The sequence below is a fragment of the Peromyscus eremicus genome, chromosome 3, assembly GCF_949786415.1.
Source record: "Peromyscus eremicus chromosome 3, PerEre_H2_v1, whole genome shotgun sequence".
NCBI lineage: Eukaryota > Metazoa > Chordata > Mammalia > Rodentia > Cricetidae > Peromyscus > Peromyscus eremicus.
Window position 1 is genome coordinate 116,386,007 of NC_081418.1, and position 24,479 is coordinate 116,410,485.

At 38.7% G+C, this 24,479-nt stretch overlaps 1 protein-coding gene across 1 annotated transcript in view; it reads left to right on the forward strand.

Moving 5' to 3' along the window:
* Positions 1 to 24,479, forward strand: part of Cntn6 (contactin 6) — a 177,631-nt gene that overhangs the window by 35,382 nt on the left and 117,770 nt on the right. The window contains exon 2 of the mRNA XM_059256812.1: positions 7,943 to 8,038. Within this exon, the coding sequence (XP_059112795.1) occupies positions 7,943 to 8,038 (96 nt within the window). The remainder of the gene's footprint in view (positions 1 to 7,942; positions 8,039 to 24,479) is intronic.

The window sequence follows — 24,479 nt, forward strand, 5'->3', positions numbered from 1 at the left end:
CATCTGAATCCAGTGACATTGTGTGGTCACCCCTCATTGGCTAGGCACTGACAGTGCCTATTGCTAGCCTCTCAGGCAGACTCCAGGTTCGCTCATCTCTTAGACCTGTAGACCTTATCTTTCTACATATCCATCTTATTATTATTATTATTATTATTATTATTATTATCATTATTATTACATGGGCTCTCAATGGGAACCAGAGTTCTTTGCTCAGGCCTTGTTTACCCTGCCTCAGGAGGGCTCAGCAACTGGACTGTGCCTGCCTTAGGTTGGCTTGCCTAACAAGCTCTTAGCCCTCATTGACTACCAGCCCTGGAAGAACATCCATTCCTGGAGAGCCACCCAGGTGAAGAGGATTAGGCAGTAGCCTTTTGGATTTCAGAGAGCCACGCATGCATAACCTCCTGTGGAGGGCTATGAGCAGGATATCTAAGAGCCATTAAAACCTGAAGAGTGGTCTTAGTCATAGGATGTGCTTCAGGAAGTGTATAAAGAGAATAAGGATTAACAAAATCAACCCACCAATCAAAGCATATGTGAACATCCAGGAGGGATCAAATAGTCTTTTTAAATTGTCCCAGACCTTAATTAAAAAGTATGTCTTCAATGACATCACCAAGACCCTGGTCATATTGAGACAGGATATTTGTTCCTGGGGTAGAATGGAGTAATTAAAGGGGTAAGACAAATTGCCTGGAAGTGTGGATTAAAGGCCAGTAGAGATATGTCTTTTACTAATTCTATTTCTTAAGCATTGGACAAGAGAAAGAAAAAAGGGGGAGGGTAAAACAAAGGCTTCCTCCACAGAGCTGGCACTCTCCAGTTTTCTGGTGGTCAGCACCAGGTCCATAAAGTGCAGGTCTAGTGAAGAGTTGGTGGTAAATATCATAGGGAAAGCAGGGGAGTTACTTTCCACTGGCAACAGAACAGGAGGCAAGGGAACAAGAGTCCATAGATTGTCTGCTTTTGAGGGAATAAAAGGGGCTATGGTAATGAGTATGTATATTACACATCCATTGCCAATTCTTCTTTGGTGAAGGTGGGCTGATCTGTGGTGGGATGCACATCTCTTGTTGAGACCCATATTGGTATAATTGCACTCTGAGGAAAACCACAAGCAAACCCTCTCCTGTGGGTCAGCAGGGGGCCTGGTGCTTAGGCAGGCTATGATCTGCAATTCCTTGATTGCCCAGTGAAATCCCTTATTGCATCTGGGATATCGGGTCCGGGTCCTAGGCTTTGCCCAGGGGTAGTCCTGTCACAAATGGCCTGGTTTGCCTCATCTCCAGTAAGATCTGTCTACTTGGGGGCCTTTGGGTGTATTGTTGGTGAGCTGCCTGTCCACAAGGAGGGTATCCAGGGAAGTAGTGTGGGCAGTGATGGGACCATTATTGGGGTCATGATCTCTTGTGGCCAGTGCCCACTTGTGAATGCCCTCATTGCAGTCTGCTTTGACCACATTGTAGATGGGGGCATTAAGCCCTTCCCACCAATTGTTTGATTAACATTTCCCAGGTGAGGCCCACCCAGGTCTACTCTTTGCTCCACTGCCCTGTTGACATGTGTGAGAAAATCAGTGAAAAGTCCCCCTGGTTGTTGAATAAGATGGCAGAAGTAAGCTAAAGGGTCCCACAGGGTCCATGCCTAAGAGCTTTAAAGGCCAGGTTAGGAACCTATTGGTAGTAGGCTTGATGGCCTGATGGATGGGATGGACAAAGTTACCTCATCCAGTGAGCATGTCAATATTAATTAAGAGGTTCATTTGTGCTTGAGCTTCTGCTTGATCATCATAAGCCCATTTCCAGCTAAGAAAGGCAGCTGCTCCGGCACAGCTTTGATCTGACTATACCAATCAAAAGAAGTCTGTAGTTTCATTGCCCACTGAGTGAGGACCTGTTAGAAGTAAGGTGAATCCAGGCCCGACTCATTAGCTGCCTTCCGGATAAGGGAGATTTCAGCTACAGGGGTAGGAATCTAGGGCTGGCTAGTGGCATTTTGTCCCAGGTTGACCAGAAAGACTTCCACCAGCCTTTGAGGCATGAGATGGGGGTGGAGGAGTGGAGGGTGGAGAGGACTGTGGCTGCTGGGGGGCATACTGCAGTGTGAGGGAATTTCCACCTTCAAGGGCAGGTAGATATTGAGATACTTCACTCCATGGTACTGTAATGGAGGTCTTAACTGTGGCCTTGCTCTCCTCAGCAGGTTTTGCAGGGCCTGGATTGTCTGCTTCTTCATCATCAGATGCTATAGAAAGATCAGACATGGAAAGGGTGGAGGTGAAGGAAAGGCTACCCATTTTGTAGAGGGAGCCAGCAGGCAAGCAACAGTCAGAGAAAAGATGGCAGTCAACAGGGGTGGAAAATCATGTCAGACCTTTATGTTTTATGTTTAGTGGGGGACTCCCATGTTTGTTTAGGCCATGGACATGTGCCCACATGGTGTCTCCATATGAGGGATGGTGTTTGGGAGCAGAGCATTGGTTCTACCTCCTGGGGGGTCAGCCCTCATGTGGAGGTGCCAGACAAACTGAAAAAGAAAAAAAAATGTGCCTTCCTAATTAGATTGGCAGACAAACATGACAGACAACACAAAAGAAGGAAAGAAAGGGAGGTCCCAATACTTACCTGCCAAAGTGACCCAAAACACACAACATTGAGGGGCCTTCTCACCAAAACACACCTTCTTGGGGGCACTGTCCAGAGCTGTGAGTAAGGGGAGGGAGACAACCAGAACCTGTTTAGGAACTAGATGTTTCCGGGTCCTAAAAGTTCCCTTGGGGGAGGTGGTGAGAAGGCGTGGTGTCAACAGAACAGACACTGGGAGTCAGGTAAAGGCAAAAAAGGTAAGTTTTTATTTAAAGTGATTCAAAGCCAAGTCTCCAAGAACTCACAGGTTAAGCCAATAACTTTCTTTTTTAAAGTGCTGGAGTTTGACCCCAGCACTCTTGCATGTTAGTCAAGTGTTTACCACTGAATTGTGACCCTGGCCATATTACTTTGTATTGATGGCACCAATGTACATGAAGCTATTTCAGTTTTTCCATAAACAAAAAGGAAATGGAATGGATTTGATTAAATAATACTCCACAGAACAAGCAAACAAACAAACAAGCAACAACAACAACAACAATAAAACATGCCAGGCATACCAGATCCTCACATAGTACACAACTAATGACTATTGATGAAAAGCAAATGGAGGAAGGGGTGCAATTATGGGGGATAAATGGATTACATCTTGAGGAAGATTTCCACTTAAAAAATTTTAGTACAGGTACTAGAGAGATGGCTAAACATTTGCCTTGTGAGCATGAGGGCCTGAGATCTATCACTAGAAATCCCGTAAATAAAGCCAAGACTGATGACTCATTCTTGTAATCCCATCCCTGGTAAGGAGATAGGTTCCTGGGAATTACTGGTCAGCCAACCTTGACCCATGAGAGCTATAGGCCGATGAGAGATTGTGCCTGAAGAGTGACACTTGAGTATGTCTCTGGCCTCCGTGTGTATGCTCATACACATGCTTGACCACTGGCACAAACATCCATGGCAAAACGTCAAGAACAGATGCGTTGCTAAGTTCACATATCATGTGCCATGCATACCTTTCTCTGAACCGAAGACTTTACATTTTAAAAACAAATATAGATATTTATTTGGGAAATAATATAGTAAAGAGCAATAAACTACAGGTGCTTTAAACAGAGAATGTATGAATATAACCGGAAGCAAAATGTTCTGTTGAAGTTGGCTTTGTATATGAGTATATTTGGACATGGTTTTGGGGAAAAGAAGTACAATGATTTTCTCTCTCTTTCCTTCTAATGCCATTCTAGCTGTACTCTATATTCCTTCTGTTTTTAGTTGCATTCAATCTCCACAGCAAATGTGCTGAGTAATTGCGTTTCTTGCATCCTCTGTCTTCTCAAATGACCTAGCAAATATTCTCTTTCTAGTTTCATCTGGAGATTTGGATCCACTATTCAAAGCTTTTTATTCTAATAAGAGAATACTCTGGAGTCCGTATTGTACCCATACACAGATCACTTCTCCTAATTCCACTTTCTTACAAAGGACTGTCCCTCTACATGCCCTTTGTAACTGTTTTCCTAGCCTACCCTATAAGCTAATCAGTGTAGTTCTCCAACCCTTTCACGTCCTTCCTGAATCTCCCCTCCAGCTCCCAGCCTGCTCTGAAGAGTTGAGGTGTACACCTCTGAACCACAGCCCTCATCATTTGGCTCTGTCTGAAAATGTCACTGAATTTATTTTGCCAAGATCTCATGTGATTAACAATTTCTATCTAAACTTTTTCTAGGTCTTCATTGCTCCATTCCATATTTTCTCTTGTCCCTTTGTTTTTTTTTCTATTCCTTCCTCTTATCTCAGTGTCTCTCTACCTCTGAAGAGTCATATTTTCAGTATTTGAATCTAGAAACATATTTGTTAAACAACACATATCAAAAACTGGAGTGTTATTCCATATCTGTTGACATAGCTTTCAGTAATTTATTTGCTGATAAATCCTCCTCTTCTACATCTGGGCCTTGGCTTTCCCTCATCCAGGGATGAGATGTTCCATAGACATTATGTCATTGCTATGGTCTCTTATTTGTTCAAATAATATTTATAACTTTTCAGGTCATACTACAGAGAAACATTAAAGAAACTTTAAACATACTCTCATGTCAAGTACACCATGGTTATAAAATGTTTACAGAGGAACTGACATACTTCAGTTATTCTTCTACTATGAACAACATGAATAATTTTTAAAATATCCATTTCCTAAGATCCTTTGTAGCAGTTTTTCAGTTGTTTGTATGTCACACATAGGCTTTTATTTTATTTCCTTTGTAATTTAGTAGTAGTATAGATATATTCAGAAACATATCTTTCTCCTATTTTTAACAATATGACGTTAAGAAATTTGTTTTTTTTATTTGGGACAGAAATTTTATGCAGCCAAGGCTATCTTGTGATCCTCCTTTCAGGGTCTTCTTGGTTTTGATATTACAAGTACATCACTATATATACTTTATGCATTTTCAAAATCTGAGTTGATAACTTCTTTCTGATTAATGGAAGTGGGTAGGATTTTTTGTAATGAATTTTATTACTTTTATTCCTCTTCAGTTTTAGTGTAGTCCATATGTATATTAATTTCTGAAACCAAAATATCTGCTAACTCTTGCAGTTTAATGGCAGCAGCATTGGCTTCTTTGCAGTATAAATTCTGTGTATCTAGAATTTAGTCTCATTTATTTTTTATCATGGAAGGAATGTTCTCCCTTTCCCACATAGACAAAGTTGGTCCTGTTATTATCCATCAGATCTGTGCTTTCTCCATTTCCTTTGATAAATGTCTGAAGGTAAAAGGTTAAACAACAATAATAAAGAGATTACTCAATAAATGCCTCAGGCACAATAGAACTTTACTTGTAGTTTTGATTCATACAGACCGCTTTTTAAAAAATACAATTAATCTCATTTTTAATGTCTCATGCATTTATACAACATATATTGATCATATCTATCCATCACTACCACTGTCCACCTCCTCCTAGGGAGCTCCCAGCCCATCTCCTGCTCAGCTTCTTTTTATTTTATTATTTTGTTATTAATAATGCACAGAGTCCAATTAGTGCTGTGCATCTGCACGTGTGTGTGGCCACCCACGGGGACATGAGCCACCTACCAGTATCACATCCCCAAACCAGAGTGATTCTGCTTTCCTCAGAAGTATTAATTACCAGTAGCTCCTGATCCATGCTGGACTTTTGACTATTTTGATCTTGTACAGGTATGTACACTGCTGTGATTTGATGTGTAACAGCTATTTTATATTGAGAAGTCTTCATGTTCCAGCTTTCCTCTACCTCTTTTCCACAAAGTTCCCGGAGCTTTGCATGGGAAGGCTGATATACAGCCCAACCACAACTGAGTGTTTAGAGTTATTTATACTTGGTGCTTGAACCGGGTATGAGTTTTTGCATTAATCACACTACCCATTTCAAAGATGCTTCTTTGACCCAAGTTGAGAGAAGCATATATCTATGTTATAAGCACACTTTTAGAACAAAGTTTGACAACATGACTATTTAGCAAAACAAAAACAGTAGGTTGCTCCTTTAAGGCCTTTGATATTTTCAGTAATGGGTTTTGATCAGAGTTATAGTTCCTGGCGTGAAATCCCCCTGTGGAGCTGGCCTCATATGCAATTGGAAAACTGTTAGTTGTCCTACAACAGCCATATCAATGAGTACTTTTTAAATATTGTGTCAATGTGTACATTTTGCCTGGGAAGCCAGTATTATAGCATGCAGAGTCTAGCATTGTGTAAGACCACTGATGTGTTTTCTACCTTAGCTGTCTTCATAGTAACACCTGGCACTGGGTAAGCTCCTTAGGAGAGAGAAGAGTTTTCTGGTCAGTTCAAGGTTGGTTTCTCTATGTCTCGTAACAAAAATGGGGCATGTCTTCAGCAATAGGGTCTTATCATGTAGTTATTATGGTGAGCAACCAAGAACAATGGGCCCAGCTTGTCACAAAGTCTCTTAAATATGCAGATAACAGTAAATCTTTCATGTCTAAAAAGTAGCTTATGAAGAAGTGGTTTTTATTTTATTGGCGTGTCAAGAGGTAGTGAAATTGAGTGAAAAAGAACCGTGAATGTTTGTAGTGGTGCAATCTCAAACACAGAAACTGTTATTTTTCTGTTTGGTATATGCACCTAAAAATAAGTCTGGAGAATATATCATCTAGTTAGAGAAATATGTTTGATTCCAACCCTGATACTACTGAAGAAGAGAGAATAGATCTTCATAGACAGCAGATTCTGTTTCAAAATGGTGGTCACAATTTTGTAGCAATGTATATTTTTTTTGTTGTTGTTGTTAAATCTGATTTTCCTATTAGAGAGTTAGCAGAATAACAGTGAGTCAGCCATTTGCTATTCTCTGTTATCCTTACAAATATTGCTTTTGCACTTGAACAACTTTCCTATCCTTCAGAAGGTGAATGAATGAGTGAGTGAGTGAGTGAGTGAGTGAGTGAATGGATGTATTTTACAGATGAAGGTATTGGTGTTCAGAAGGAATTTAGCATTTTCCCTTCCTGGAGGCTGGTAGACTTTTACTAGGAATGCTGAAAGATTTAAACATTAACTAGATGGTTTATCAAGATTTCATCCATTTCTAAATTTCTAGGGTTGCTTAATATAGGAAATTACACCTTCCACTTAAGTTCAAGAAGCAGCTTTGTGGGGGGATATAAAGAAAGGAGTACATTGGTTCTATCAATGGCAGCTTTATTTTTTGGGCCACCATATCCTAAATCTGAGGCATTGTCTAACCATCAAATGACAGCCATTAGTCTAAAAAAAGTAGACTTTAGCATACCTATTTATTTATTATTATTTATTTTCTTTTTTATTTCAAGACAGGGTACTCTGTGTAAGAGTCCTGGCTCTCCTGGAACTCACTTTGTGGTCCCAGCTGGCCTTGAACTAACAGAGATCCACCTGCCGCTGACTCCTCAGTGCTGAGATTAAAGGCATGTGCCACCACTGCCCAGCATGCATACCTTTTTAAATCTACTTTGTCTGGACATATTAAATATGTGCTGCCCTTAGAGGACTGCATACTGGGTTACAAACTGTCTGAGAGAATAAAAGTAAACATAGTGAGTAGCCATAATAAACAAACGTGTTTATCACAATATCTACTGAATTATATCTAAAAGTAAGACAGAAAGAAATGCAAGACTTTGTGAATTATTCACCACTGCAGGTAAATTAGCTATTAGCTCCATATTCTGTTTAGCCAAATATGGGTATCTGTTACTCATAACAATCAAAATAATTTCCCTTTAAGATATCCAGATTCTTCTTAACTTCTAAAATGTAAGGAACTCTGAACCTGTTTTCTTTGTTTCCCAAGATATTGAAGATTTTGAAACCAAAACCAGAAGCACAGTGTCCGTCCGAGAAGGTCAAGGTGTGGTGCTCCTCTGTGGCCCACCACCACATTTTGGAGGTAGGTTGTGGGTAGTTTGTGTCAGCCGATCCATGGGCTCCATCAGAAGGTGAAGGAGGCACACAGGGTCCTGAAATAATTGACATTCCACCATCCATTCCCAGGAACTACAAAAGCTCAAGAAAGTTCATCAACCACCTAGATAGTCTTGCATTCTAATGTTTTTATTTAAAATACTTTTCATTGAGCTACTGAACAAACATGTCTCTGAGAAGATGAATCTGGGAGCTCTAAACAGTGTTGGTGTTGCAGTTTTCTATGAAACTGAGTACATGATCTGATGCTATGACCCACTGCTCATGACAATGTATATATCCTGCCTGTTAACTCTCTGTAATGATCAGCTTCCTCATACGTAGAATTAGGCAAACATTACTATGTTAAGTATCTAAATTAAATTAATCTATATAATGGTCAGTACCTTATTAAAAGTGAAAGCTAAAATTATAATTTCATTTTCTACCTTTGGCTTTTACGTAGAGGCAAGTTCTAGCACGCTTCTTGGAATTGTCCCATGCAGGCACTCTCAGCCCCTCACAGGAGCCACTATTGCCTATTCATATTAGCTTCTATTACTAAAATGGGAGAGTTTTTAAAAGCCATGAAACAGGCATTTCAAGACAAAAGGCAACTTGCGTTCCTGTTAAACTAAGTCTTCTTTGTAAGTCTTTAAAACATTTTATTATTATTTTGATTTTATACCACCTTTGTGATATGCCAGCACAAAAATTCAAAGGAACCTAATTAGACGCTAACAATGTATTTTTCCTCACTACTAACAAATATGGCATTATGCTCACCTAAAGTTTTAGAGAAGACTTACTATGCATGCAATGCTGTCTCAGCATAAAGTTATATTTTCTTTCTTTCTTTCTTTCTTTCTTTTTAACCTTATGGAAAATTCTGTTCCAGTACCATAATCTGATATTCAAAAGTAAGGAAACACTAGGTCCCGGTGCTCTGACTATATTCAAAGATTCTTGATGGTGTTGAAAATTTTTCAACTTGGTTTAATCATGGATGACAAAAATATAAAACAATTGTAAGTAAATCAGTTATATATATATATATATATATATATATATATATATATATATATATATACACAATGAAAATCAACACAGAAGCTAAACAAGGGAGATATTCTATTGTCACTTTGTCATTTCTGAATGAGAAATAGTGTGTTGAAGGCCTCACTGTCATGTTATGAGTCCTATGAAACTAAATCAATGGATAACACAAAATATGTTAAAGTAAGAACTTTTTAAGGAACAAGACTCTTAGATGAAAGTGAAGGCAAGCTGTCTATTTCCATGGAAATCATCAGCATGATTCCATGGATATCTGACAGTGATGATATTGAGGTAGTATAACAGTTTCCTCCTGAAGAGTTTTAGCATTCACCAAACGTAACTTCATTCCTTTGAGCACAGGTATGATGGAACGGTGTTCTTTTGTTCTTTGTTGTAGAAATTAACACATCTTTGTGTCTTCTCCTATTTTCTGCCATATCTCTCTTTAGTGTCATATTTTCATTAAGAACTTTTTATTACTTGATTAAATTTATTCCTAGGTGACTGATATTTGTTTATAATTTTTCCCAATGGAATCACTTTGTCTATTTCTCTCTAATAAGAAAGCAATTAATTTTTGTGTGCTGTTATCTGCTACTTTGCCAGATTTATTGGTGATAGAAGTCTTTTTGTAAAATTTCTAGGGTTTTCTAAGTATAGAATCATATGATCTTCAAAGAGAAACAATTTAACATACTCCTTACTTGTTTCCTTCCTTTTTATTTATTTCCCCTGCCTGATTGTTGTGGCTTGCATTTCATACTGTACTGGATAACTGTGGTGCCTATCATTATATTACTGGTCCCGGAGGAGAAAAAGTTCCAATATTCACCTGTAGGTGTTAGTTATGCTGAGCTATGATACTTCTATATGGAATTCTTTTTCTTTTTCTTTTTTGTTTTGGTATTTTGAGACAGAGTTTCTCTATGAAGCAGTCATAGCTGTCCTGGAACTCACTGTGTAAACCAGGCTGGCCTGGAACTCACTGAGACCCACCTGCCTCTGCCTCCCAAGTGCTGGGAACAAAAGAACATGTTTGAATTCTGTAAGTCTGTCTGTCAACAAAAATTCCTGTGCCCAAAAACAAGACATGAAAATGAGTCCATGGATTTTCCATATAAATTCTGACTAATAACATAACATAATAACAATATGTTATAGAACATAGTCATTCAGATGGAACAGCTGCAATTTTCATTAGAAAAAGTGTGCCTACTTGCCACAGATCATCAAGGCTGGACTGTTGGCATTACTTCACAAAAGGAGGAGCTAGGGAGTTACAGGACATTCATCTGTGTCCCAGCTACCCCTCCCAAACATGTGTATACAGCTGTGTTCTCATTGTACATGGCCTGGACTGCAGTTGTGGTTGTATCCATGGAGATGTTACATAATCTGGGAAGGTTAATGGAAAGGCTCCATCTACATGGCAATGCAGTAGCCATCATCTCCAATGGGTGAAGACCTTCCTGTACAACTTCTTTGAGGTCACCATTACTCCTGCCAATAACTGCTCACTCATACTCTGTACGTATGCACAATAAACTCATTGGTTCCACAGTGTGAACTTTGATAGATTAGTACTTTGATTTACCTTTGAGATCTTATGAGGGTGAGGAAGACAGTATTTAAGAATCCCCATGGGAGAATTTTCTCCCTGTTATAACATTACAACACAACATAACATAGCATAAGAATTTAACCTGATATAACAATATAGTCGAACATAACATGAAAACATAAAAGCAGTAGAAGATATAATATGATATACCTCTAATTGAAGAGATATGATTAAAAAGTTATTGTTCCTCCTTTTGCCTGGATAAAAGAAAGCTGTTCTCTAGCACTGATGTTTTGTAAATGCTTTCTACCCAAATTTAACAGTAAGCAAAAGTGTAGGCATGCTGCCCCTCTGGGAGGAATGGGGAGGATTTTAGGGAGAGTGAAGCTATTCTAACAGAGAATGGACCTGTGAAATGGAAAAGCATCCCGTGTGTATATAGAAAACAATTATGATATAGGCTATAACTTCAGTAGATAACATTTTAATAAAGTCAGAAATTATTGTTAGTATTCTGTCTCATTTGATCTTGTGATATCTACAACAACAAGCTTCTTGTCTCTGAAACATATTCCTAAAATAATGCATGTTTAATGATAAAGAGCTTGTTTAAGAGCATAGCTTTTAGAGGTACAAGCAAAGTCAGACTCATTGCTCTTCAGTCTTTGACACTATTGGCAGATAACAATAGCAGGGGGCATAAGGCATAGTGAATTTCTTCTTTATGGCCAGTATATGAAAGATAAAACCTTAAGGATCTAGGATCATATGTACCTCTTGAGGCCATGACTCCAAAAACTTAGAGACCTTCCACTAAGCCCTATTAATAAAATGTCCACTACTTTCCCATACCACCACTTCATGGTGTAAACCTTTAATAGGATTCACTTTTGGAGGGATTTCATATCTAAATTATAGCTATTTCTGTGACTGTAAGTTCCATGATGGTTAGAGTCTTCCCTTGTTTACACAATTTCCCAGTACTCTGACTTTAAAATATTTCAAAGATATATCTGGAGAGATGGGCCCATGGTTAAGAGTACTGGCTTCTCTTCCAGACCTGGATCTCATACTCACATGACATCTCACAACTCTTCTACAGGATTCAGCATTATTTTCTGAACATACATGTGGACAAAATACTCAGACATATAAAATAATAATGGAAACATTTTCAAATATTTTAGAAATGTAGATTTAGCTGGAAGTTTTGCAAAATGACCACAACAGGGACAAATCTGCACATTAAATTATAAAATTTTATGAAGAATCCTCTTTGGACATCAATTCCTAGCTCCTAAATCCTCCCCCGCAGCACTGGTGAGCTATGGAAATTTTGTCTCTCACATTATCTTTAACATATATATATATATATATATATATATATATATATATATATATGTATGTATGTATTCTTCTGTGTTGTATGGCCATCTTAGTAAAATCAAAGTTCTTCTTTAGCTTCTTACTTACTATATTGTAGTGATTCTTTGAACTTCAGTTTGGTACTTGTGCAAATGGTATTTTTTTTTCTACTATATCTCTGAAGCTCTTCAAATTCCTGACCTTCCAAATAGACACATCAACTAGACAGACAACAATCCTTCCATCAAGAATTCTTACCTCCAGGGTGCACTTTGATTAAGAGCATTGGTCATTTGAAACAAATATCTGCACAAATCATTCATTATGAACTTCCATGTACAATATACTCTATATTTCAGAACCACTAGAAAACTCTCTGTAGTAAAGCCAGGTGTTGACCATGAAAAGTACCAGAGAATAGCCACTGAGATGGCTACATGGGTGGACAGACATAACTTCCTCCTCCCAATTTGTCCCCTGATCTTGATATAAACAGAATGACAGAATGTCATGGCATGTATGTTTCATTCTCTCTCCTCTCTCTCTCTCTCTCTCTCTCTCTCTCTCTCTCTCTCTCTCTCTCTCTCATATATATATATATATATATATATATATATATATATATATATATATTTGTAAACACACACACACACACACACACACACATATATATATATATATATATATATATATATATATATATATATATATATATCCCTATCTCTTTCTCAAAATATGTGAATAATGGATGTTATTTTTAGGTACCCATCAGAAGATTTGCTTTAATTCATTACATGAAAGTTTATTTTAAAATGACAGAATAAGAAATGTCATGTTTCAATCAATGAAAACTCACCTTTGCTATGAGATAATAGTTTCCATCATAGCCAAAGAAAACTCTGCCCCTTAACTTTGGGGATATGAAATTCTCAATCCTGTACTCATAAAATTTGTGAATGTCTAGTTTGTTTTAAAGGAACTGTCAGTTAAATTTCTCAGGTCCAACTTTTAGTCTGGTAGAACTATTGACTGTGTGCCAGTGGTTCGCATCAACTATGCCTGTGGGAGGAAGATAGTACTGTGGTGTGAGCCTAATGTTTGTATTCATGTCATAAAGTTGTTGACAGTTTAACTTAAATGGAAAAATCACTCCAAGGAAAGACTCAAAATAGCATTGTAAAAAAAAGAAGAAAAATTATATTGAGAAAAGTTGCACATTTTCATATCTCTTTCCTTTTAGTTGGTGTGTCTTCTGTTTCTGGAGCAAATAAAAGTGGTGTTGTCTTATTGGATAGGACAAATTCACAATGCATACATCACTCTTTATTAACATAAAATTTTTATTCTTCTCTCATACATCCTGACCACAATTTCCCCTCCCTCCACTCCTCCTAGTTCCCCCCCATGTCCCCTCTCCCTCACATAAACACATTCTCTGTTTCCCTTCAAAGAAAAAAAAATAAAGAAGAAAGAAAAAAGAGCAGGCATCCCAGGGATATCAAATGAATATGTCCTCACAAGATACAATAAAACTGAGCACAAACTCTCATATGACAGCTAGACATGGCAACCCAGTAGGAGGAAAAGGGATCCAAGCACAGGCAAAAGAATCAGAGTATCCCCCACTGCCATTGTTGGGAGTCTCACAAGAACACCCACCTACAAAACTATAGCTATATGCAGAGGACCTAGCTCAGATCCATTCAGGATCTGTGTTTAACATCTCATTTCTGTGATCCCCTATGACTTCTGCTTAGTTGATTCTGTGGGCCTTGTTCTTATGGTATTCTGGAGCCCTCCCTTTGCCTTCCCCTGCCTCCCATCTACCCTCCTCCCCATCCTCTCCTCATCCATCTCCATTCAGAAAGGGGCATGCCTCCTAGGGTCATCAACAAAGCATGGCATATCAAGTTGAGGCAGGACCAAGCTCCTCCCCCTGTATCAATACTGGGCAAGGTAATCCAGCATGGGGAATAAGTTCCCAAAAGCCAGCTCAAGCACCAGGGACAGGTCCTTATTCCATTACTAGGAGCTCCACAAACAGACCAAGCTTCACACCTGTAACACACATTCAGAGGGCCAAGGTTTGTCCCATGCAGGCTCCCTAGCTGTTGGTCCAGAGTCAATGAGCATCCACAACCTCAGGTCAGCTATCTCTGTGGGTTTCCTTGTCATGACCTTTATTCTCCCTCCACCCCCCACCTCCCCACCCCACCCTACCCGCTCATACAATCCCTCCTCTCTTCCTTCAAGAGGATTCCCTGAGCTCAGCCCAGTGCTTGGCTGTGGATCTCTGTATCTGCTTCCATCAGTTACTAGATGAAGGCTCTCTGTTGTAGTTGTGGTCACTGTTTGATTACAGGAGATGGCCAGTTCAGGCACCCTCTCTACTATTGCTAAGAGTCTTTGTGGATTCCTGGGAATTTGCTTGGCACCAGGTTTCTCCATAACCCCGAAATGGTCCCTCATCAAAATCTCTCTTTCATTACTCTCCCCTTACATTCCACCCAAACCAGTCCAACATAATAAATACCTCATGTTCCCATCCCTTCATGCCCCCATCCTCCCACCAAAAACTTACAGAGAGAGATCTCTTCTATTTCTCCCTCACAGGGAAATCCATGTGTCCCCCTCCCCTTGAGCCTTCCTTATCAGTTAGTTTCTTTGGGTCTGTGGATTGTAGCATGGTTTTCCTTTGCTTTACACCTAATATCCACTTATGAGTGAGTCCATAACATGTTTGTCTTTCAGGGTCTAGGTTACCTCACTTAGAATTTTTTTTTTCTAGTTCCATCCTACAAATTCATGGTGTTATTTTTTTTTACAGCTGTGTAATATTTCATTGTGTATATGTACCACATTTTCTTTATCCATTCCTCAGTTGAGGGGCATCTACGTTGTTTCCAGGTTCTGGCTATTATGAACATAGTTGAGCAAGTGCCCTTGAGCTATGATTGAGAATCCCTTGTGTATATGCCCAAGATTGGTATAGCTGGGTTTTAGGTAGATTGATTCCTAATTTTCTGAAAAACCACCATATTGATTTGATTCCTAATTTTCTGAAAAACCACCATATTGATTTCCATAATGGCTGTATAAGTTTGCACTTTTACCTGCAGTGGAGGAATGTTCGGTTCCTTTATTCCACATCCTGTCCAATGTAAGTTGTCATTGGTGTTTTTGACCTTAGCTATTCTGAGAGTCTTTTTGATGTTCATTTCCCTAATGACTAAAGATGTTGAACAATTCTTTTAGTATATTTTGTCCATTTCAGATTCTTCTGTTGAGAATTCTCTGTTTAGAAGTGTACCCCATTTTTAAATAGGTTTCTTTGGCATTTTGATGTCTAGTTTCTTGAGTTCTTTATATATTTTGGAGATCAACCCTCTGTCAGATGTGGGGTTGGTGAAGATTGATTCCCATTCTGTAGGCCAACACTTTGTCCTATTGATAATGTCCTTTGCCTTACATGAATGTTGCAGTTTCAGGACATCCCATTTAATGCATGGGCTTCAGGTGTTGTATTCAGGAAGTTTGTCTCCTGTGCCAATGCACTCAAGGCCACATCTCACTTTCTCTTCTATCAGGTTCAGTGTAACTGGATTATGTTGAGGTCTTTGACACAATTGGACTTGAGTTTTATGCAGGGCCATAGATATGAATCTATTTGCATTTTTCTACATGCTGACATCCAGTTATGCCAGTACCATTTGTTGACGGTGCTTTCTTTTTTCCAATGTATATTTTTACTTCTTTGTCAAAGGTTTGGTGTTCATAGTTACATGAATTTACCTCAGGGTCTTCAATTTGATTCCATTGATCCACCTGTCAATTTTTATGCCAGTTCTATGCTTTTTCATTACTATAGTAATAAAAACATATATAAAGCTTGAAGTTAGGGATGGTGATACCTGGGGAAGTTGCTTTATTGTACTGGATTGTTTTAGTTATCGTGGGTTTTCATATGAAGTTGAGTATTGTTCTTTTGGGGTCTGTAAAGAATTGTGTTGGGATTTTGATTGAATTGTACTCAATTCAATTCAATTTGATTGCATTGAAACTGTAGATTGCTTTTGGTAAGATTACTATTTTTACTATGTTAATTCTACTGATCCATGAGCATAGGAGTTCTTTCCATTTCCTGATATCTTCATCACTTTCTTTCTTCAAAGACTTAAAGTTCTTGTCATCAGATCTTTCACTTGTTTGTTTAGGGTTATCCCAAGATAATTCACGTTATTTGTGTATTGTAAAGGGTGTTGTTCCCCTGATTCCCTTCTCAGCCTGTTTATCATTTGTGTATAGGAGGGCTACAGATTTTTTGAGTTAATCTTGTATCCAACCATATCGCTGAAGGTTTTTATTAGCTGTAGGAGATTCATGGTAGAATTTTGAGGGTCATTTATGTATAATGTCATATCATCTGCAAATAGTGAAAGGTTGACTTCTCCCTTTACAGATTCTATCCCCTTGATCTCCTTTTGCTTTCTTATTGCTCTAGCTAGAACTTAGAGTACTATGTTGAATAGACATGGAGAAAGTGGACAGCCTTGTCTTGTTCCTGATTTTAGTGGAGTTGCTTTGAATTTCTCTCCAGTTAATTTTATATTGGCTGCTGTATGTTGCTTTTATTACATTTAGATATGTTCCTTGTATTCCTGATCTGTCTAAGACCATTATTATGAAGGGGTGTTGGATTTTGTCAAAGGCTTTTTCAGCATCTAATGTTTTTGATCCTGTGGTTTTTTTCTTTCAGTTTGTTTATATGGTGGATTACACTGACCAATTTTCATATGTTGAACCATCCTTGCATCTCTGGGATGAAGCCTACTTGATCACTGTGGAAGATTTTTTGATGTGTTCTTGGATTTGCTTTGCCAGTATTTTACTGAATATTTTTTGTATCAATGTTCATGAGGGAGATTGGTCTGTAATTCTCTTTCTTTGTTGCATCTTTGTGTGGTTGGGTATCTGGGTAACTGTAACCCCATAAAAAGAATTTGGCAATGTTCCTTCTGTTTGTATTGTGTGAAACAATTTGAGGAATATGGGTATTAGCTCTTCTTCAAAATTCTGGTATAATTCTGTGCTGAAACTTTTTGGCCCTAGGCTTATTTTGGTTGGGAGGGTTTTAATGACTGCTATTTAATTGTTATCTTGTCTTGATTTAGTGTTAGTATGTGGTAACTATCAAGAAAATTGTCCACTTCTTTTAGATTTTGTGGAGTAGAGGTTTTTGAAATATGGCCCAATGATTGTCAGGATTTCTTCAGTGTCTGGTTTTTTTTTTTTTTTTTTTTTGGTTTTTTGAGACAGGGTTTCTCTGTGCAGCTTTGTGCCTTTCCTGGAACTCACTTGGTAGCCCAGGCTGGCCTTGAACTCACAGAGATCCGCCTGGCTCTGCCTCCCGAGTGCTGGGATTAAAGGCGTGCGCCACCACCGCCCAGCCAGTGTCTGTTTTTATGTCCTGCTTTTCATTTCTGATTTTGTTAATTGGGATATTCTCTTTCTGCTGTTTAGTTAATTTGGATAAGGGTTTGTCTATCTTGTTGATTTTTTTCAAAGAACCAACTCTTTGCTTCATTGATTCTCTGTATTGTTCTCTTTGTTTCTGTTTTACTGATTTCAGTCCTGTGTTTGATTATTTCCTGCCATCTACTGCTCCTGGGTGTTTGCATTTTTTTTTTTTTTGAGCTTTCAGGTGTCCTCTTTAGTTGCCAGAGTGAGATTTCTCCAAATTCTTTATGTATGCACTTAGTGCTATGACTTTGCCTTTTAGCACTGCTTTCATAGTGTCCTATAAGTTTGGGTATGTTGCACATTCATTTTCATTGAATTCTAGTAAGTCTTTAATTTCTTTTTTTATTTCTTCCTTGACCCAGTGGTTTTTCAGTTGAGAGCTTTTCAGTTTCCATGAGTTTGTAGGCTTTCTGTAGTTTGTGTTATTGTTGAAGTCTAACTTTAATCCATGGTTATCTGATAAGATACAGGGGAGTTATTACAAATTTTTGTATTGGTTGAGATTTGCTTTGTGACTTAGTATGTGGCCAATTTTACAAAAGGTTTTATGAGGTGCTGAGAAGGTATATATTTTTTGTGTGTGAGTGAAATGTTCTGTAGATATCTGTTAAGTCCATTTGAGTTATAACATCTATTAGTTCCATTATTTCTCTATTAAGTCTGGCAGACTTGACCATTGGTGAGAGTGAAGTGTTGAAATCTCACACTATTAATGTGTGGGATTTGATGTGTGATTTAAGCTTTAGTAATGTTTCTTTTACGAATGCATGTATTTGAGGCACAAATGTTAAGAATTAAGACTTATCTTTATGGATTTTTCCTGTGAAGAAAATGAAATGTCCTACTCCATCTCTTTTGATTAATTTTAATTGAAGTTTATTTTGGTAGATATTGGGATAGCTACACTGGCTTGCTTCTTAGGTCCATTTGATTGGAAAACCTTTTCCCAACCCTTTACTCTGAGGTAATGTCTGTTTTTGAAATTGAGGTGTGTTTCTTATATGTAACAGAAGTGTGGATACTCTTTTTGTATCCATTCTGTTAGCCTTTGTCTTTTTATTGGTTAATTGAGTACATTGATATTAAGCGATAATTTGGCCTTCTTTCTTTCCTTTAGTGTTTTGGTTTTTATGTGGGGAACCCCCCCTCTTTTGGACCAGTCTATTTGTTCTTGTATCTTTATTGGCATATCCTTCTTTTTTTTGGAAAGTTTTCTGCTATGATTTTGTTGAATATATTTTCTGTGCTTTTGAGCTAGGATTCTTCTTCTTCCATCCCTATCATTCTTACGTTTGGTCTTTTCATGGTGTCCTGGATTTCCTGGATATTTTGTGTTAGGAGTTTTTCAGATTTAACATTTTCTTTGACTGATGAATCTATTTCCTCTTTTGTTTCTTCAATGCCTGAGTTTTTTCTTCTATCTTTTGTATTCTGTTGGTGATGCTTGCGTCTGTAGTTCTTTTTACTTACACAGATTTTTCAGTTTTAGAATTCTCTCATTTTGTGTTTTCTTCATTGCTTCTTTTTCCAATTTTCAAGTCTTAAACCATTTCCTTCAGCTGTTTGAATCTTTGTTCTTGGCTTTTTTGGGTATCTTAAAGAGATTTTTTTTTTATTATTTTTATTTTTTTTTAATTTTTTTATTTTTATTTTGCAATACAATTTAGTTCTACATATCAGCCATGAATTCCCTTGTTCTCCCCCCTCCCGCCCCCCTCACCTTCCCCCAGCCCACCCCCCATTCCCACCTCCTCCAGGGTAAAGCCTTTCCCTCAGACTGAGATCAACCTGGTAGACTCACTCCAGGTAGGTCCAGTCCCCTCCTCCCAGGCCGAGCCAAGCGACCCTGCATAGGCCCCAGGTTTCAAACAGCCGACTCATGCAATGAGCACAGGACCTGGTCCCATGGCCTGGATGCCTCCCAAACAGATCAAGCCAATCAAATGTCTCACCCATTCAGAGGGCCTGATCCAGTTGGTGACCCCTCAGCCATTGGTTCATAGTTCATGTGTTTCCATTCGTTTGGCTATTTGTCCCTGTGCTTTATCCAACCTTGGTCTCAACAATTCTCACTCATATAAACCCTCCTCATTCTCGCTAATTGGACTCCCAGAGATCCACCTGGGGCCTAACCATGGATCTCTACATCCAGATCCCTCAGTAGTTGGATGAGGTTTCTAGCACAACAATTAGGGTGTTTGGCCATCCCATCACCAGATAGAAACATTTCTAAACAGTCTTAGTAAATAAGAAACACAGAGCTGGCCGGGTGGTGGTGGCGCACGCCTTTAATCCCAGCACTCGGGAGGCTGATGGATCTCTATGAGTTCAAGGCCAGCCTGGGCTACCAAGTGAGTCCCAGGAAAGGCGCAAAGCTACACAGAGAAACCCTGTCTTGAAAAACCAAAAAAAAAAAAAAAAAAAAAAAGAAAAAAAAGAAAAAAAAAGAAACACAGAGCCAAGTACAGAGGAAATAGCCAAAGAGATCAGAGCTTACCACCAGCAGTAGCTTCCCCAGAGAGAGCTTCTTCCTGTCTGACTTGTGTTTTTATTGCCTTTCTGTTCTGCTTTCTCATTGGCTCTAAGCCCAGCCACATGACTTCCTTGTCATTGCCTGTCTATACAGACCTCCAGGTCTCTATGGTTGGTACTGGGATTAAAGGTTCATGTCACCATGCGTGGCTGTGTCCTTGACCGCACAGAGACTCTGCATGCCATATGATCAGATTAAGGGCGTGTGCTACCAGCGCTGGACTTCTGCTTAATGGCTATTTGACCTCTGATCTCCAGGCAACTTTATTTATTAACATACAAATAAAATACCACATTTCATCACAAATAAAATATCACCACAGTCTTTCATTTTTTTTTTTTTGTCTTTTCCTTGATTTCTTTAGGGGAATTTCTCATTTATTCTTCAAGAGCCTCTACCATCTTCATAATATTATTTTTAAGGTCATTTTCTTGTGCTTCAAATGTGTAGGAATGTTCAGGCCTATTATAGAAATGAGTGTTGATTTTTGTATTTTCTTTGTTGAATGGGTGTTTTGTTCCTTTATTGTCTTCTGGCCTGAATGGCCAAGGGTTCTAGTTATTTACATGTCTTCAGGTCCAGTAGGGCTGTCTCAGCTAAGGTTTGTGGGGGTTTGGGTGCCTACATCCATCATATCCTTCTGTTCTTTTGACCCTGTGCCTGTTCTTACAACTGGTGTGGGTTTTGCCTGTGCCTATGCAGTCTGCTGGAGTTACAGAGGAGGGCTCGCCACAGGGATGATGATGGGTGAGGTTGGTCTATGGAGTGGGTCTTGGGGGAACAGAATCCAGTGGTAAGAGTAGTGGTGGTGCAGCGTGCAGGCAGGTTTCTCACCTGCTGACTGGCTGCTGGGGACTAACTACATAGTGATTTCAAGGACAATCTATGCTACACAGTGACCGTATGTCTCAAAAGCCAAATCTATTAATTAATTTATTAACTAATTAATTAATTCTAAATCTCATTGAATATTCAGAAGACAGGTAGTATGTTGACATAATATTCATAATGCCACATCATTATTGAGCAATGCACATTGTATAGTCACTCCATAAATATTTTTGTAAATGCAATAAGTGCCCTTGATTTTTCTGTATTCTTGGGGAACAATGGAGAAAAAAGAGAGTCTTTTGCCTCATAAATCTTAAAAAAAAATGTTAATACAAATCACAACAATTATTAAGAAGTAGATAAATAGACAGCAGAAGATAGAAAATAGTAGATATTCTTACAACTTGTGTTTAGGTTAAAAAAGACTTGATTGACATTTTCAAAGAGAAATTAAGATATTAGAGAGACACTTTGTGAAAAGAAAATTTAGGCAAATATATATTCCAAAGATCAATGGTGGAACTGCATCTGGCATGTTGGAGAAACAGGAGAAACATCAGTGTGGACAGAGGATATCATTAATAGGAGTGTCAATGAAAATGAAGAATCTTACTTTGAAACATTTTAGTGCCTTTAATTTAATTTTGTTTTGTTTTCTGAATGAGATCAGAATATGTTAAGTTAAATTGAGAAGAAGAGAGACCCACTTTCTGTGACTTTTATTTTTATTATTCTTCTGCAAGAAAAATATCATCAGTTAAACAGTGACCACAATATTGAGGTGAGAGATAATGAGCTTAGACCATTGATAGCGGTCAATACATAATAATTCACCATCTTCAATATGTGTGTGGAAAGGATAATTGGAATAATTTCCTAAAAATTTGCATGGGGATTGTATGAGAATGTCAGGAATAAACACAGGGTCCAGGTCCTTGGATTAAAGAACTTGAAATTGGATGTTACTATTTAGTGATATGAAAACATATGAGGTCAAGGACATAAAAAAAAGCTACGGAATATTAGGAATTGAGTGTTTTTTATGTTATTATTTTTGAGAATTTCATACAGTATATATATATGTATATATATATATATATATCATTTATTTTACATACCAATCATAGATCCCCCTCTCTTCTCTTCTCCTTCCCCTCTAGCCTTTCCCCTAACCCACCCACCCCATTCCCTCCTCCAACAAGGTAAGGCCTCCCAAGGGGAGTCATCAGAGCCTGGTACATTCAGTAGAGGCAGGTCCAAGCCCCTCCCTCTGCCTCAAGGCCGTGCAAAGTGTCCCATCATATGTAGTGGTCTCCAAATAGCCAGTCAGGATCCATCCCTGGTGCATGAGAACTTCATACAGTATATTTTGAATATATTCTCTTCTCTTGAACAAATCCTCTTAGGTCCTCCCTCACTCTCTACCCACACAATTTCATATTCTTTTTGTTTAAAAACCAATAAGCAAACAATCAAAACACACACACACACACACACACACACACACACACACACACACACACACAGAGAATCATTTAGCCAACTACTTCTGAGCATAATGCCTACCTTGGAGTATGGTTGACATACTCAGTGTCACTCCATTGAAGGAAACTTGGTTTCACTCTCCCAGAAGCTATCAATTATAAACACATTCTTGTCTAGGAGTGGGACTTTGTGCCCATTTCCCCTTCTCCATGCTGATATTTAGTCTATCTTAATCTTATGAGCGTCCTGTGCAGGCTTCCACAACTCTGTGAGTTCATACGTATACCAGCTCTGTTGTGTTGGAAATCACTGTTTAGTCTAGTGCATGTTAACTGTCGAATGTCAAAGAAATCAGGATGAGAGCAAGATATAATAATTGGCCAGGTAGGGCATGGATTGCAGAGCAGCAGTTCAATATTACCTTATTTCCTGGGACCACTCCCTCTTTCCAGGAGCTCTTTTCTCTACCTCTTTCCCACTTAAGCTCCCACTTATGAATATAACACAGTGAGACATTTAGCTAGGAATCTGGAGTGAATGTCTAGGTAGCATGATTTGATTTAGAGAGATGAATTCACAACATGCCACATAGGAATAGTATTTACTGTCACCTGAATGGGTGAGATGATGAGTATCCACTGTTGTCAGAGTACTTAGGGTTTCTATAACTGTGATAAAACACCATGACTAAATGTAACTTGAGGAAGAAAGAGTTTATTTAGCTTACATATTCCTGAACAAGGTACACCAAGTGAAGTCAAGTTGGGAACTCAGGCAGTAACCTAGAGGTGGTAACTGAAGCGGAGGCCATGGGAGGATGTCTTACTATCTTGTTCCTCAAAGTGTGCTTAGCCAAGACCATAGCACACAGGATCACCTGCCCGGGGTGGCATAGCCCACGATGGGCTAGGCCCTCCGATATCAATTATTAGTCAAGAAAATGGACTAAAGACTTGCCCAAAGGCTAATGGAGTGGGTGGCATTTTCTCAATTAAGGTTCCTTTTTTTCAAATGATTGTAGCTTGTGCCAACTTGAAAAAAAATTAACTAAGGCAAGTATGCATTTGGCACTGAGCAAAGTCAATTTTATATCTCAATTCATTGGACATTTTCAGGGAAAATATCTCACTTTTATAATTTTAGCAATCATTTTTAAGTTGTTAATTTGGTCACAATTGTATATCTGGGACACAAAGAGCCCCATAGAAGCACCGATTTATTTATATTTCTACATGACTTGGATGACTTTATCCAAAGTATGAATTTAGTGTTACATAAAGTATAAAAAGGCATATGTAGATTTCACCAAGAACAGTGCATTGTGCTGCTTGAAATGCTTGAATGGTGGTACTGCAGCCAAGAAGCACATGGCTTTCCTCACTCCTTATAACTGTCCAAAGTTCAGTATGGGAAGTCTCACTGTTGCTGTAATCCTTTCTCTGGGAGAGACATGAAGCAGCATCACCCCATCTTCTGAAGGACCCAGAGACAAATCCAGTTCCACAGAAGTTCATTCTGGAAAACAATTAATTTATTGGGGTTCCTTACAGAAGCTAAGTCAGAGGTTACTTACAGGGGCGAGGGCATTACTCCCCAGAATGGCTGCACCCGGAGAGCATTAACAATCAGGAAGGAGTTCTCCCTTGAAAGCTGCATAGTTTGAGAACTTGCTCTAGTCCTCCTTGGCCTCCGTATAGTCCAGTCCCTGCCCTTAGCCATGCGTAGCAGTTTCCGGGCATTAAGGAGGAGCTGGATGCTCAGGCAAGAATCTCATGCCCCATTTAATAACTCTACTCAGGATGTAAACCATCATCCAGCCTCTTAGAATGATCTTTTGCTAGGGAGCACAGCTGAACTCCGGAAGATGGTGGTTGCTTGGCTCAGATATCAGTCACTCAGGCACACGCATCCATATCCCAAGTGACTACCTCCTCTTTTATATTCCTTTCAGTTCTGGATAGATGTTTTTTTTTTCTTGGTTTCAGACACATCAAATAGAGCTTTCAAGGTATAGACTGCTATCATTATAGAACCCAGATTTTCTCAATATAAGGATGATTCACGATTTTGAAA